Here is a 16,446-nt window from a genome sequence, read left to right on the forward strand (position 1 = left end):
AATAGAGTGTTCAAAGAATCGTTTAACAAGACAAAAGACTATGGAAGACAGTAAAACTCTCAGAAAGATGCTGAGGTCCATTGCCCGATGATCATTTCTACTGAAAGTAAGGTCTTTCTCAAGGGCTAGGATTTCTTCTTCACCAATAACTTTGTACAGAATGGTAAAGCCTTCCTCAGTTACAAGAGTGGTCAACCCAACCTTCAGTTTGAAAGGTTTTCAAACTACAGCGAATCAATAAAGTGTGCTGCTGCAACAGACTGAAATAGATACTCCACTGAAATTATTTTTAGTTTTTTCCCTAACCTGACTTGATAATGATTCAACAAAAGACGTGTTGAATTAAGACACCAAAGTCCAGCATCCATCTCTTACAGAAACCAGTCAACTGCTCACTGAAAGCCTACTAGTACCCTCAACAACTGGTCAACAGAATACTACCTCTGAACATGGAGGTGCCATTTGGTCATCTTGGGTATCAACTGATAAGACCTACTCTTCATGATTTTGCCTTTGTAAGCCATCTTAACTAGTAGCAATCACTATATATTGCAACAGTAAATTCTTTACATTCAAGACATTCTTCTATTGGCAATACAAAACAACAACAACATTACACAAAGTCCCCCAGAGGTGAAAAACATTGCTTCCCACTTTCTTTACACTTGTGGTGCTGCTGCATTTTGGAAATTAGACTTAACGATCCCCTTTTAATAGAGCAGCCTGTGCTCAGAACTCTAAAGATGGCTCCACTAACATATTAATTTCAGCAATACTGGTAGTTTTATTTTCAGTCTCTTCTCAAAGAATTCCTAGAAAAGAATTTGCCTTTCAACACTGCCAAACTGAGATGTTCACAATATACTCAATATAACATACCTCTACTGTAGAACAAAGTAGGAGTCAAGTGCACCTTTAAGACCAAAGGAGTTTTATTCAGAACGTAAGCTTTCGTGTGCTCCAAGCACACTTCATCAGACGAGGAATCAGGTACAAAGAGCAGAGCTACATATAGCTGATAGGCAATGGTTTAGAATGCAAAATGGTACAAATTTAATATCCAATGACAGAATAGTAAAATTAACAAATTGAGCAAACCTTTGATCTGGATAGCATGAGTATGAGAAAGCAATAAAACAGTAATATGTCAAAATGTGAGACTGTCTGTTAATCACTCTATTGTATAAGCCTGGGCCAAAGAGAGGGCATTTCTTTCTCAGAAGTTTTTCCCATCCAACTAATTTACTTTTGAACATGTAACATACATATAGTTTGTCATTAGAAGAAAAATACATTAAAATATAGTGGAAGATGGGTTTAGTATATGTAATGAGATAAACAGCCAGTATCCCTATTTGAGTATGTGAATACAGCTAAAAGAGAAATACATTGGATAGTGATGTTCTTGTCCACCTACATGTTAAATAGTAAATTATGTAGTAGCCAAATCACTTGCTCACAACTTTAATGGTAGTAGCTTATGAAGTATCACAAGACTCCACAGCTTAGAGGGAACATTAGTTAGGAAAATTTACAATATTGGTGATAATGCAATTTCCTGACTTTTCCCAGCCAGCTTGGTATCTCTAATGGCTGAGGAATCCATAACATACCTCTACTGTAGAACAAAGTAGGAGTCAAGTGCACCTTTAAGACCAAAGGAGTTTTATTCAGAACGTAAGCTTTCGTGTGCTCCAAGCACACTTCATCAGACGAGGAATCAGGTACAAAGAGCAGAGCTACATATAGCTGATAGGCAATGGTTTAGAATGCAAAATGGTACAAATTTAATATCCAATGACAGAATAGTAAAATTAACAAATTGAGCAAACCTTTGATCTGGATAGCATGAGTATGAGAAAGCAATAAAACAGTAATATGTAATATGTCAAAAACAGTAATATGTCAAAATGTGAGACTGTCTGTTAATCACTCTATTGTATAAGCCTGGGCCAAAGAGAGGGCATTTCTTTCTCAGAAGTTTTTCCCATCCAACTAATTTACTTTTGAACATGTAACATACATATAGTTTGTCATTAGAAGAAAAATACATTAAAATATAGTGGAAGATGGGTTTAGTATATGTAATGAGATAAACAGCCAGTATCCCTATTTGAGTATGTGAATACAGCTAAAAGAGAAATACATTGGATAGTGATGTTCTTGTCCACCTACATGTTAAATAGTAAATTATGTAGTAGCCAAATCACTTGCTCACAACTTTAATGGTAGTAGCTTATGAAGTATCACAAGACTCCACAGCTTAGAGGGAACATTAGTTAGGAAAATTTACAATATTGGTGATAATGCAATTTCCTGACTTTTCCCAGCCAGCTTGGTATCTCTAATGGCTGAGGAATCCTAGTCCCTAGGAGAGGATGTCAGACTTCTTGTGGAATTCTAATTCAGCAGTTTCACACTGGAATCTCCACTGAAGTTCTATCACTAGAAAATGGGGACATTTAGGTCAGCAGAAGACCATCTTGGCAAAATGAAATGTTCTCCTACTATTGTCTTAGTTGGTGATGAAAGTTATGCGGCTTGTTACCAGTGGTTTAGAGACTAGGTTAAGATAGCCAATGGACTGCCACCGCCTAAACTGCAGAAATATGCAGCAAAAGATCCAACCTAGATAGTATGTGTTGGAGGAGAGGGTAACTACTTTTTTTCCAGTACCAAAATGTTAGGGAAAATGTTGTTTTTGTGATCCATAGTTAAGTGATCCACACTTTCAAACACAAAAATCAACAGCTCCCCCTGCTGTATACTCCTTGGTAAAATAAATTCTCAACCTGTAACAATCAAAGCTATGTGAAAGTGATAATGATCTTCTGCCAAAACCATTTAATCTAATCCACAACTTTAGGGAAGGATCTAAACCACACCTCAATCTGTCTACTAATCATTTCACTCATTTTCATCTTCTGCTCCTCCTGGATTTATACCGAAGCATTTGACAGCTAGCCAGTATTTGGACTTCTCTCTAAACCCACATGCAGCCATGTTTACTTATTTTGTATTAAAAATTTATATACTATCATACTATCTAGTACGAAGGACACATGAGGCAGTTTACACCAACACAGAACAGTGTTAAGTGTAATGTTTAAATTTGTGTAAAAGTTTGTTGATATTCTAATATAAGATTAAGGGGTGTGAAGTTGCCTCTGAAGTAAGCCTGTAGCCCACTTATCAGGTTGTTCTTGTGCAGTAGAAGAAATCCATAGCATTTCTGTTAAGGGATAAATCTCTGCTAGAAATATGTTTATGTTTGTAAACAGAAAAGCAGCTTAATAACTCTTCAAATGCCTTTGCTTCCACCAGAGAGCGGGAGGGGGCGGGGAGAGGGAATCCTAAGTATCTGCCTTGGCTCCTCAAAATGCCTTGTCACCCACAAGTTAAGTCTCATACTGATGCATTGTGTTTTTTTAATCTTCTGATTTGCTTCCAATCAAGTGCTATCTTATATTCTAGTTTAGGAAAAAATGTTTCAGCAAATAAAAAAGGGGAAAACAATAGAAAGAAGTTTACACCCCTTCCCCACCAACAATAAAATGGAAGAGAAGGAAATGATGTAAGCCACTTTAGGTCATCATTGGGGAGAATGGTGGGGTATAAACAAAATACACAAACACACCATTTATTTACTTTTTCAAAACTGCACATTTGGCATGTTACAGTTGTTAACTCTACAGGTTAATTGATGTCTGGGGACTATAACAGCTTTATCATTAGTAACTTAGCTCTTAACTATACTGCATCAGCTGAACTAGTCCCTGGTGTTTCGAACGATCAGACTGCATTCACTGCAAAAATTATCCCTTCAACTACTTTTATAAGTAGACTTCCTGGCCTTTTAAAAATGATGTCTAATGAAAAGCTAAAGTGGTGTGATTTTGCTTAGAAGTTTCCATGGTGCTGCTCATTTATGAACAAAGCTGCTCATTTATGAACAAAGCTGCTCATTTATGAACCATTTATGCTGCTCGTTTAGGAACCAAGTTAAAACATGAACACTTAAAGCATAAGAGATAAAAGATCACTGCTACATGGCTTTGGGGTACCAGGTTGGAGTATTTTTTTTTTTGTATAATGTATATTACATCTGAAAGCAAAAGAAACACAGTGTATGATATCAACATTCAGGCCCGTAGCTATGAGGGGGCCTGTGGGGGCACAGCCCCCTGACTGCTAGGCAGAGCCCCCTGACTTGGGGCCCCTAACCAGCCTCCAGTGCCTCGGCTGCATCCTTCTCCATTCTGCCGTCATCATACACTGTTGCTTCTGCTTGCTTAGGGGACGTGATCATACACAGTTGCTTCTGCTTGCTTAGGGGCCGGAATAATTCTCTGACCCCTCAGCAAGCAGAAACACCGGGGCACTTTCGGAGCCCAGTACTGAAACTTAAGCTCCCTGTTGCTTCTGCTTGCTTAGGGGCTGGAAGAAATCTCTGACCCCTCAGCAAGCAGAAACAACGGGGCACTTACAGCACCCAGGACTGAAAGTTAAGCTGTATGGCAGCAAGCTGGCAGCTTTCCTCCTCAGCGGTGGTAGGAGAGAAGGTCATGGAGGTTGGGGCCACTATATGCCCCCTGAAAAAAATAAGGCCCCCCAATTCTTCAAATCCTGGCTACGGGGCTGTCAACATTCCTCAATCCTAGAAACAGCAAATTTCTTTGCTTTAGTATGTCCCCTCAACCAAACATTTCCAGAACACAATAATCTAAGAACAAGCTAAAGGAAGTAATCACTATGCATCCAGGACATGATCAAACCTGCAGTGCAAGACCTATTTATAGGTGTAAGAGTAAAACAAAGCATGCAGCTAAATTTAAGTGGACTTTTCTAAATCTTTTAAATTTTCTTCAATACGTATGAAGATTATAATTGATGCATGTCAAAATAATTACGAATGTTTTTGACTGGGGACTTCAAAAAGCAACTAAAATGTTTTAAGAAACTAGACCCACATTTTGATGCTGAATGGCATGTGACAATCAAATTATTGAATCCAACCATACTTGCACTCTAACACAATCAGTGTTAATATTTTTTTAAAAAGTTATATATAAAAGCAAAGTTCATATTCTGTGCCTTGAACTTGTAGATAACTGATACTGTAACTCCCTGTTAAACTGGAGGGACCAGCACTCACCATGCAAATTAGTCCCGACTCCAATCAAAATGTGGGTGCAATGCAACCTTCTTGGAAGATTAGAATAGTATTGAAGTGGTCCCATACAGTTCAGAATAACAAACAAAAGACGGACAATCTAAAGCATAATTACAAGCAATATGACAATGGGGTAGTAGAGAACACAGTTTCTTGCAGATTAAGGACAGAGGAAATAAGGCTAGCTGTTAGAAGGGTAGATTTTAAAAAAAAATCAGGATAAGAGGTATGTGAAACTGGTAGTTATTCAATTCTGGCTTAGAGAAAATTCCTTGAAAATTTCTAGGTGTCCACCCAACAGATAAAGTGTAAAAATGCTACTAATGTCTGCTGAAAATGTGAGAGAATGTTGGAAATGCTTTTTAAAAAAGTTTGATGGACTTGTCGAAAACATTAGAATCATTTCTATAAGCAGAGGGTACTGAATTCCCATGGACCTATTAGTAGTTTTTGTGTTTAAGTTAGAAATAAAAAAAAAGATTTAGTTAGGATGTTTGCCTCAAACGAGTGTAATACTAGCTTTTGAATGCACCTATGAATTCAGTCAGTATCTGAATGGAAAGGACAGCTACAGAGAACTATGTATTCTGACATACATCATGTTAAGTTATATGTAAATACTGGACTGTTAATTTTTATACTTTGTCAGTAGTAAAGAAAAAAATAGGTGAACAGAAAGGCCAAATAAGTGGAAGAGCATACATAATGCCATGTTACTTACACTACCTGGCTTTCTATTTGTGGCAAAAAAGCATTACACCTCAGGGTTAGTGCCAAAGTGAGCCACTCCAGAGAGATAATGGGATACTCACCACAATCCTCTTAACTGGTCTAACAGTACTAGAAATTGCAGTAGCAATAATCCAAGCCTACATCTTCATCCTATTCTTAAACCTATGCCTACAAGAAAATGCCTAATGACCCAGCAAGACCACAGCTACCACATAGTCGACCCTAGCCCTTGACCCCTCACTAGTGCTATAGCTGCACGTCTCATAACCTCTGGCCTAGCAATATGATTCCAGTCAGTGTTTACATATGCTAACCTTTTTATTTTCTTATTAAACTTCACTTATTTTCAGTGTGGATAATCTGATCTCTGTGATCCAAATTAAAGCCCTTGTTCAGTCCATGTGTACCAAAAGCAAACGTGGGAGGGGCAGCAGTTAAACCTACTACCAAAAAGTAGTTCAACCAGGCATGTTGGTCCCCTTGCAAAAAAATAAGGAAGTGATGGAGATGAAAATGCTGAGCAGAGACTTTAAATGGCAACACAGCAGACGATACCGGAACTCATGCCCTGAGGCACAAAGTACCCTAATAATAGGGGGAGGTATTTGTGAGTTTTCTGCATTGTGCAGGGGGTTGGACTAGATGACCCTGAAGGTCCCTTCCAACTCTATGATTCTAATAAGGCAGGACTGATTATCAGTATATCAGAGAAAGGGCAGATGTGACTAGGAAAAGAGTAGCTATTTAGTAACATCTTTCAAATTCCTTATAAGCCTTTTCTTGGAGTGAGCATTTAGTTAGAAAAATATAGGCCAGTAGATGGCATTTTTCAGCAAAATGTGAAACTGCCACCATTTAGCTAAATGTTGGCTGCTACCATTGTACTACTATTGAATAATACTTTTTAAAAAAAATCATTTATTATGAAGTAATTTTGCTTGAAAAGAAGTCAACATAACAAAGACTTGGTAGTCCCCTGTGCAAGCACCAGTTGTTTCCGACTCTGGGGTGACGTTGCTTTCACGTTTTCATGGCAGACTTTTTTATGGCGTGGTTTGCCACTGCCTTCCCCAGTCATCTACACTCCCCCCCCACAGCAAGCTGGGTACTCATTTTACTGACCTCAGAAGGATGGAAGGCTGAGTCAACCTTGAGCCGGCTATCTGAACCCAGCTTCTGCCAGGATCAAACTCTAATATTACATTAGAAGATGCTAAAATATTCTTGAAGTTTTCAAATTCATACTATATACCAAGACAACAAAAGATCTGAACTAAGCTGTGACAATACTTGATGTCCAGACTTTAAGCATTTGACTTAATGTGTGCCCAAACCTCCAACATAAGCTCATGTTCTGTGATGATATTTTGACAGTTTCTGGTATAGCCTACCCAGGACTGTAGCTACAAGGGGCCCAGGCCCATCCTTTCAAATACCCCCTTCCATCAGTATGACCCCTCCATTGGAAGGCCCCCAATCTGTCCCCTTTGCTCACTGTCACTCTGAACAAGTAGTAGCATTGCTGCTGGTCTCCTCTCTGCCGCATCGCTCAAAACTAGCAGCAGACACTGATGCCAATGTAGGGAGGTGGAAGAGGGAAGAGGCCAAGGTAGCCAATGAGAAAAAGGCCTGCATCCTGACTTGGCATTTGCTGGGTGGAAGAGCCCTAGAGACCTCTCAGCCTGGACACATAATGACGCGAAATAACGAGGGTGGGGGGTGACAAACAGCCATCCATCCACTCAACTGTGCCAAAGTCACTTCCCAAAGCCTTCCCCTTTTTGCTTTCTTCTCTCCCCTTCCCTAACACAGCACATAGAGCAAAGGGGGGGGGGGCAAAATAGTCTTCTTGCAGCCGGCCTTCCGAGCACCCAACTTCAGTTCAAGAGGTCTCTGTCTCTCTGAGGGACATATAGAAAGGGGTGGGGGAGTGGAGCTGCTGTTACTGCCCAGGCAAAGGGGTGATAGCTTGTGGAACTCACGGCAGCTTATAGTCCCCAAGAGCCCAGGGCTACCAAACTGGGTGGCCTCTCCGGCCCCCCCAAGCAACAAATTCTGCTGTGGGCCCCACCAAACATGAAATCCTGGCCCTGACCTTATATGCTGACTTGCCACGGAGCAAGTTTACACAGTTTAGGCTGCAACCCTCCAGGCTGTGAGCACAGAGAAAAGTATGCAAAGCAGCTCCTACATGATACTTATCCACCAACTGCCTCCACAGATGATGCTGTTTTTCCAGCTGTGTCCTTGGGCTACTCTTGCTGCAAATAAGCAGATGCTGGGGCTCTTGAAATGAAGGCCTGGGAGAGGCTTTGGGGACCTATTTAAGCCACGCTGCGCTCAGAAGTATAGAGTTCCACATGAAAGGAAAAGAAGAGAGAGTAATGGGAAACAATATAAAATCACACCATTTTGGTTTGTGCAGCCCTTTATTAGCAACTAAAATAGAAGATATCTGTTGTACAACACGGGTAGTAATTGACTATACTGGGATTTTATTATATTCTATTACAGGATCTTTTATAAATGCATTTTTTTTATTAAAAAGCTTCCACCCTTCTCTGTTTACAACTTGCAAAACTATTCTGAAAGCAGAGTACATGTGCACAGGTCTGCAGAGTGCAAATCTGGGATGTGGTAAATGCTTTACATGTTGTATTTGTAAGGACCGTCTGGCACCATACCTTTATAGCCACTGGTTTTTAGAAGTCACAACATTTTGACACCAGCCTTCCTTCCCTTGTCCTAAACAAGAAAGCATTTTAAAATGAGTTGTAACTAAGGAAGGACTACACCTACTAGAAAAAGAAGAGTTCTATTAGTTTGAGGTTTCAGTATACCCAAAGACCAGGAACTGCATCTTTGTAAGGGCAAGGCTGGGACCCCATAGTGTGCAGGTGTCATCCCTGAGTAGTCAGAGGTTCAGTGGACCATTAGTGCTCCTGCTGCGTAACTCACTGAGCTGTCTTGCCAGTTTCGACACTGGCTTGACTGGGCATAATTCAAAAATGAGAAGCTCATGTTCATTCCATTCTTCTGGAGCTCTGTAATAGCCTAGACAGGAAAAGTGAAAAGTTCAGTTTTACAAGATTATTTACAGTACTAATCACCTACTCTTAACTAACAATATTCAGAACAATTTTTTCTCAGTGCCCTGAAAATTTTAAAATGCATCTTCCGTACCTGGCTTCCAGTACTTACTTACTTTTCCCATATTGACCTTTTCCTACAGCTGCCTTCTCTAGTGGACCCTCTACTATAGAAAGATTCTAATTAAGTGGTTTGCTCTTTTTGTGGTTAACTATGTTAAATTATATCTGTTGTTGTAATGCTTTTTATCTTTAGCTAAAGATATAGCTCTTTTGCACACATTTTAAATTACTAGCTAGATGTAAATTTATTGACTCCAACATCAATCTTGCACTGTATTTAAGTTGTGTATTCTGTATAACTTGTCTTATGTTATTTTTGAAATTTAATAAAGTAAGAATAAAAAAATTCTACTTCCCTCATAGGAAATCCTATACTAAGTTCCTGTTAGTCAGAGGAACAGCCTTTTAGTTATGTAGTAGGCTTGCCAGTCCCGAGGTCCAAGCAGGGGATCCCCTGGTTTTGCAGGCTCCTCCCTGCTGTCAGCCAGCTGGCCAGTGGGGGGAAGCCCCACCCCAATAGCCACCATGTGCCTTTAGATCTCAGGCAGGTCCAGAAGCTTGTAACTGCTTCTGTTTTGGAAGGTGTGTGAGACTGAAGCTGCGGCGGGTGGGGGGGGGATGAGCAGGAAGAGCCACATGTGTGTGAGAGAGAGGAAGCCAGAGTGCTCGTCCGCCAGGCCTTCAGTTGAGGCACTGAGCACTACTTGATATTAGGCCTCCCTCTATTAGACCACCCGATGGACTTTGGACTGATAGGTCAACCAGTTGAGGCAGAGCCTGTTAATCTAGTCTTAAATTTAGGCTGTAAATTTTAATTGTTATATTACTGTTTTATTGTATGATTTTATGATGGAACCCACCTTGAGCCTGCTTTGCGAGAAGGGTGGGCTATGAACCGAATAAAATAAATAAATAAAAAGAGGAGGAGGAAATGAAGACTGTATTCAAGGGAACAGTACTGCTGCATTTTTATTTGTGGCCAAATTTTAAATGTGGCCAAGTGCAAAGTAATGCACATTGGGGCTAAGAATCCCAGCTACAAATACAAGTTGATGGGGTGTGAACTGGCAGAGACTGATCAAGAGCGAGATCTTGGGGTCATGATAGATAACTCACTGAAAGTGTCAAGACAGTGTGCGTTTGCAATAAAAAAGGCCAATGCCATGCTGGGAATTATTAGGAAGGGAATTGAAAACAAATCAGCCAGTATCATAATGCCCCTGTATAAATCGATGGTGCGGTCTCATTTGGAGTACTGTGTGCAGTTCTGGTCGCCGCACCTCAAAAAGGATATTATAGCTTTAGAGAAGGTGCAGAGAAGGGCAACTAGAATGATTAAAGGGCTGGAGCACTTTCCCTATGAAGAAAGGTTGAAACGCTTGGGACTCTTTAGCTTGGAGAAACGTCGACTGCGGGGTGACATGATAGAGGTTTACAAGATAATGCATGGAATGGAGAAAGTAGAGAAAGAAGTACTTTTCTCCCTTTCTCACAATACAAGAACTCGTGGGCATTCGATGAAATTGTTGAGCAGACAGGTTAAGACGGATAAAAGGAAGTACTTCTTCACCCAAAGGGTGATTAACATGTGGAATTCACTGCCACAGGAGGTGGTGGCGGCCACAAGTATAGCCACCTTCAAGAGGGGTTTAGATAAAAATATGGAGCACAGGTCCATCAGTGGCTATTAGCCACAGTGTATGTGTGTATATAACATTTTTTGCCACTGTGTGACACAGAGTGTTGGACTTGATGGGCCGTTGGCCTGATCCAACATGGCTTCTCTTATGTTCTTATGTTCTTATGTTATTTTTAGGGAATGGGAAAGTCTCCTGGCTCCAACCCAAAGTCCCAAGATATTTCCTGAGTTGGACCTGGCAACCCTACCCTGTAGTAAAACATTGTTCCCCAGTGACCACAGACCTTGAAACAGGGTATGGTTGGAGGGTACATGATTCAGCAACCTTGCTAAAGGTAAGCTGGTATGTACATGGATAGTTCCTGCAAGCAGTGCCAGTCTGAAGGCGCATAGCACCCTAGGCAGGCTTCCTGTCCACCGCCCCCCCCAGGAGCCCCTGGCCCTCGCAGCACCACAACGCAGCGCTGCACTCTGCCGCGCCCCCCTGTGCACGAGGCTCAGCTCCCAGGAGGGGGAGCGAAGCCTTCTCCTGTGCGGACTTCAAAGCGTTAGATGGTGCGATGGCCGCACTGAAGCCGGTAGGGCCCAGCCTTGGAGCGGCTCGGCATGCCTCTGAGGAGGGGAGCGACAGAGCACAGCTGCATTGTAGTGCTGGGAAGGAAGGGAAAGCAGGCGGCGGGGGTGCCCTAGGCAACTGCCCTCCTCCTGGTGCCCTAGGCAACTGCCTAGTTTTCCTAGTGGGCGAGTCGGCCCTGCCTTGAAGGGAAATCTTCCAGAATACAGCCTTCATGATGGAAGAAAAAAGGAATCTAAAATTAATAAATAAATGGGAGGCAGGAGACAAGCAGATGACTAGTTGTGAAGAGCAGTACATGTTGAGCAATATACACCTCTACTGAAATGAACTGCAGATCTACAGCAGACGTGCTGACGTTGGTCACAGCAGACTTCATGGTTGTGTAGGTTAAGATCTATGGTGGAGAGTCTGAACTTTGGGAGTATGGAGAAAGAGAATCCTAACAGAATTTCTGGTAGTCACAGGATACAGCATTGGTGTCCTGCATGGCTCACTGAACATTACAATCAAATACAAAATCATGCAAACTGCGGATACACAGTGTTAAAAAGGAGAAAGAGCAGCTAATCACTCCTGGACCCTCTAATTCTCTTCCTACAAACACCCTCACAACACCCCTCCCCCACTTCCTAAGCAGGCTTCTGAAACCCAGTTGGGAATAGTAGGGCAGGGGAAGGAAGAGAAGCTTTTAGCACAACATGAAATGGCTGGTGAATTTTTAAAGGAGAATGAAGGAAAGGGTTAGGCATCTTTTTCCACCTACCCATCCTCCAATGGAAATTCCCAAGCCCTTACATCACCAAAATTAAAACAAAATAAAAATCCCGCCCCCCCCGTGTTTATATCCTACATTTAGTACTGCACTAATTACCAAGCATGACCCCAAATGATTAATAGACTGGCAAGCTCGCAGATTGTGCAGTACACCCCCTTCCCACAGGTCCCACCTGCCGGTACAGTCCTCATTAGAATTTTGAACAAGAGAGGGTAGATGTGCTAGGGTTTGGAAACCACTATGTTAAAAATTAATTTTACAGCACTTACATTTAGTAAAACACCAATGGGATGTCTTCCACATATTGTATTATGGTATTTCTTCAAGTAATTGCTAAAGGACACAGGATCAAGCTGCTCTATAATGCTCATACCCTAAGAAGAAATCAAAGTACAGTTACATCTTCTAAGCTATTATTTAGGGCTGCATTTGCCTATAACACACTTATTTTATCTCTTCCTAATTTTAAAAATTCAAAGCCTTACTTATAGAGAGATAAACTATCAATAAAATCTGGTGTCATCAGATTAAAAATGCAGTGTTGTCTTTTATGAAACCAGAAAAACTTCTACTGGGTTTAACGCTCTGCCACATCATATGCAGAAAGGGACTATGCCAGTTGGCTGCATTTAGCATCATGAGAAATTAGACGGGACAGACTCATCAGTGGATTTGTCAACCCTTATTTTAAAGGCCAAAGTACCAACTTAAATGACAAAGTTTTGTGAAAAAACCTTATTTTTTTCCTTTTACAGTTAATCAGTTGCTTTAAGTGACCATAAACTTCTAGTATTACTCCCTATTTTCCCCTCATTAATCTCTCCATACCATTACTGAATTTTATAAACCTTTATATTGTCCAGCAGCCCAGATTAGCCAGAGCTTCTGAGGATTTAGGAGCCGAGCAGGGTTGGCTACAGTCAGTACTTGAATGGAAGACCACCAATTAAGACTGGGGTTGTTACACAGAGGAAGGTAATAGTAAACCATCTCTGCTCCACTTTTGCCTTGACCACCCCATGGTTGGGGTTGCCGTGACTTGGCAGAATGTTACTCTTCTACCTTGTCCCTGTTTGCCTCTCTCCTAACTTAAAGTGTAATCCTAATAAGAGTGACACCCTCCTAAATCCACTGAAGTCAGTGGGCTTTAAGAGTAACTTATTTTAAGATTGCAGTGAGAGCCAGAAATAATTTAACCTTCTCAGAGGTAAGGGTTCTCTGGCCCACTTTTCATTCTGAACTTACTGATGATCAGTTGCTATTTTTGAGGTACTGTACTTCTTCTGCCTGTTCAATTCCAGTGTGATATGAGCAGATCCTTCCCACCAAATCCTCTGGCACAAATGGAAGACTTGGGGAATGGTCAGTAGTGAGCACAAATAATGGCTGGCAGCTTTAGATTTGTGGACCCCATCTCTTGCATCTTTGTTTAATGTTATCAGGTAGAGAAAATTACTGCAGTTGAGCAAACTGCTTTGAACAAGACCCAAATCAACTTGAATCCTAGACGCTCTGAGTTGCTTATTTAAAGTCCTGAAACTGATCGCAATGCATGTTTGCATCTCAAATATACCATGCAGCAGCATTTCTGCTTTGAAGCACAAAAGATATTCGATGACTTAAACCTGCATTGCCCAGAGAGAGGGGTAAGATTCAGGGAAAAACCAGTCAAAGAATCAGAAGGGATGAGCGTGCACACACACTAATACAGCTGTCACACACAGATGCAATCTATGTATCGTCTGCCATATCATATCCAATTCCCAAGATGGCCCCACTGTACATACCAATAAAAACAACACAATGGGGCTATCAGGAATAGAAAAGATGTTTCAGCATATATGGAGGGAAACCCTGGATTGCAGAAAAATCTGAAAAATTAAAATTTATGTATTTTGAAAGTTAAAATGGCTCTGTTTTGGGTGAGAGAGGAGTACGTGTGTCTGGGAGGGATGGGGAGGGGAGAAGGAAAATACACAATGTGAGAGTTGGAGAAGGTAAAGCAAGAGAAAGTGCCAGGGGTGAGCCAGTTTGGTGTAGTGGTTAAGTGTGCAGACTCTTATCTGGGAGAACTGGGTTTGATTCCCCACTCCTCCACTTGCACCTGCTGAAATGGCCTTGGGTCAGCCATAGCTCTGGCAGAGGTTGTACTTGAAAGGGCAGCTGCTGTGAGAGCCCTCTCCAGCCCCACCCACCTCACAGGGTGTCTGTTGTGGGGGAGGAAGGTAAAGGAGATTGTGAGCCGCTCTGAGACTCTTCGGAGTGGAGGGCGGGATATAAATCCAATATCATCATCTTCTTCTTCTTCTTCTATTTTCATTTCCTCCCTATATTTATCCTTACATTGCTGTTTACAGAGCACAACTGTTATATTTACTTTTCAAGATCCTTCCCTTCCTCCAAGGAACCCTGGGGGGCATATATGGTTCTCCCTTGGTCTACCACTAAGCAGGTATACAACTAGGTTCAATTTTACAGAATGCGAATGCAAGGATCTTGGAGACCAATCTTCTCCCAGCTGTCTCCTGTGACCTCTTTGCTGTCAGGTACCCTCCTAAACAAAATGGCATGTGGAGCACTGTAGTGATTCTGCACCTCAGAATCACTCAACATTGCTACTTGACCTAAATGTAAAACTCTGGTCAAGAGGCCTTTTATTTTAAGTTCCCAAACTAGGCCTCTTGCCCACAGACTAACAGCGTGTGCCTGCAGAGATAAGTAAATTGGAATGTGACCTTCAGATAACTGAGTTCAGGTGGGAGTGTTAGCTCAATTAACAGATTCCATCCAGCTGAGGAGTGAGATCCAAGGCTACCCCTAAATTAAGCAAGTGATAAGCAATTAGCCTAAGGGTATGATACCATCATGCTTGCTTCTGGTTGGCTGTTAGAGCCCAGCAGCTAACCCAAACTGAGTATAAGTTTGGCTATGCAGAAGCCATTGTGGTGACTGAGTCCCTCCAGTCTTCATACTTTATAGTTTTGCTGTAAGGCTGAACCCTTCAGTCTCCATGCTACTGAGGCTAAGACCCCCTTGGTCCTCATGTGTGTCTTCTTGCTGTGACTGGATGGATAACTACCTAGACTCTGTGCCTGGCTGAACGCTAAGAATTAGTTTGTGCTACGTCCTCATGCCTGCTTGCTGTGACACGGTGTTAGCTAGTCTGGTGAAGAAGAGGTTTTATTATTTTTCTCCCCTTCCTACAAGTCTTGTCTTTTATAATAAATTGTACACAATAAATCACGTATTATGTTATAAGTCTCTGTGGAATCTTTGCTCTTGATGTCTCAAAGCTAAGTCTAAGTGCCTAGACTGCTTGCTACAAGTTAAAGTGCTAATTTCTTGTTTTGTGCTGCTAGACAACCTTGCAGGGTTCTTGTTAAACTACCAGGAAGGGCTGGAGGTTGGCCTTGCCTACAGCCTGAGGGGAACTGCAATATTAGGGCCTGGTGGCAGTACTGCTGAACGAGGCTAGGATTCTGTGGTTTTAAAGGGTGTTTGAAGCACAGGAGCCTGGTCTCAAAAAACTTAGTGGGAAGTGGTGAAGGTGAAATGGGTCTGCTGCCTGCTAGGCTTCCAAGACAAACATGGACAGAAGGAAGGAGGGGGACTCTGGCAAAATTCTCCTCTCTATTAACCACTTCTACTAGCAGAAAAAGAATGGGTGATTGCAAAAAGTTGGGGTGGCATGAGTGGGAAGTAAAATATTTTTGACAAGGAAACCCCCATTTGTGTAGTGCAACTGTCCTCACAATCCCAATGATTTGGGGACTGACTCAGGATTACTTTCCACATCACACTTCCCCATCACATCAAGAAGCACACCTAAGAGACCAAAGGAATGTTTATTTATTGGGCAGCCAGTGCTTGGCATGATTTACTGCTAGCCTGAAGTAATTTACGATGGAGCTTCTGAGATACCCTCTTCGGCTTACTAAAACCCAGCTGTTACCTGGACCATCCTTAATACTAAGGAGAACAGAGATTAAACACAAGAAAAAATGATTTCTTTCTCTGGGAGGGGAAAGTAAACTGGAGGTTCAAGACCGACTTTATACAAATAGAAAATGATATTGGATTTATGTCCCGCTCTCCACTCCGAAGAGTCTCATAGCGGCTCACAATCTCCTTTACCTTCCTCCCCCACAACAGACACCCTGTGAGGTGGGTGGGGCTGGAGAGGGCTCTCACAGCAGCTGCCCTTTCAAGGACAACCTCTGCCAGAGCTATGGCTGACCCAAGGCCATGCTAGCAGATGCAAGTGGAGGAGTGGGGAATCAAACCTGGTCCTCCCAGATAAGAGTCCGCACACTTAACCACTACACCAAACTGGCTCTCCAGAGATAAACTGAGATTTGGAGATAGTTTCTTTCTTTCATATACATAGTGTATTATCTA

General features: G+C 41.8%; 2 protein-coding genes across 4 annotated transcripts in view; both read right to left on the reverse strand.

The window, feature by feature from the left end:
- QPCT (glutaminyl-peptide cyclotransferase) overlaps positions 1 to 16,446 on the reverse strand; it is a 440,295-nt gene that overhangs the window by 226,770 nt on the left and 197,079 nt on the right. The gene's annotated exons all lie outside the window — the stretch shown is intronic.
- MEMO1 (mediator of cell motility 1) overlaps positions 8,316 to 16,446 on the reverse strand; it is a 42,361-nt gene continuing 34,230 nt past the window's right edge. Inside the window, exons 8-10 of one of the 3 annotated variants that reach the window (XR_009555670.1) lie at positions 12,318 to 12,422; positions 8,746 to 8,959; positions 8,316 to 8,650 (exon numbers count right to left, since the gene is read on the reverse strand). Coding sequence is in view for 2 of the 3 variants with exons in the window: in XM_060243884.1 (XP_060099867.1) it covers positions 8,615 to 8,650; positions 8,864 to 8,959; positions 12,318 to 12,422 (237 nt within the window). In the remaining variant the exon portion in view is untranslated. Of the gene's footprint in view, positions 8,960 to 12,317; positions 12,423 to 16,446 lie in introns of all 3 variants that reach the window. The other 2 variants (XM_060243884.1, XM_060243894.1) reach the window with 2 other exon arrangements.

The sequence above is a fragment of the Heteronotia binoei genome, chromosome 1 (genome assembly GCF_032191835.1).
Source record: "Heteronotia binoei isolate CCM8104 ecotype False Entrance Well chromosome 1, APGP_CSIRO_Hbin_v1, whole genome shotgun sequence".
NCBI lineage: Eukaryota > Metazoa > Chordata > Lepidosauria > Squamata > Gekkonidae > Heteronotia > Heteronotia binoei.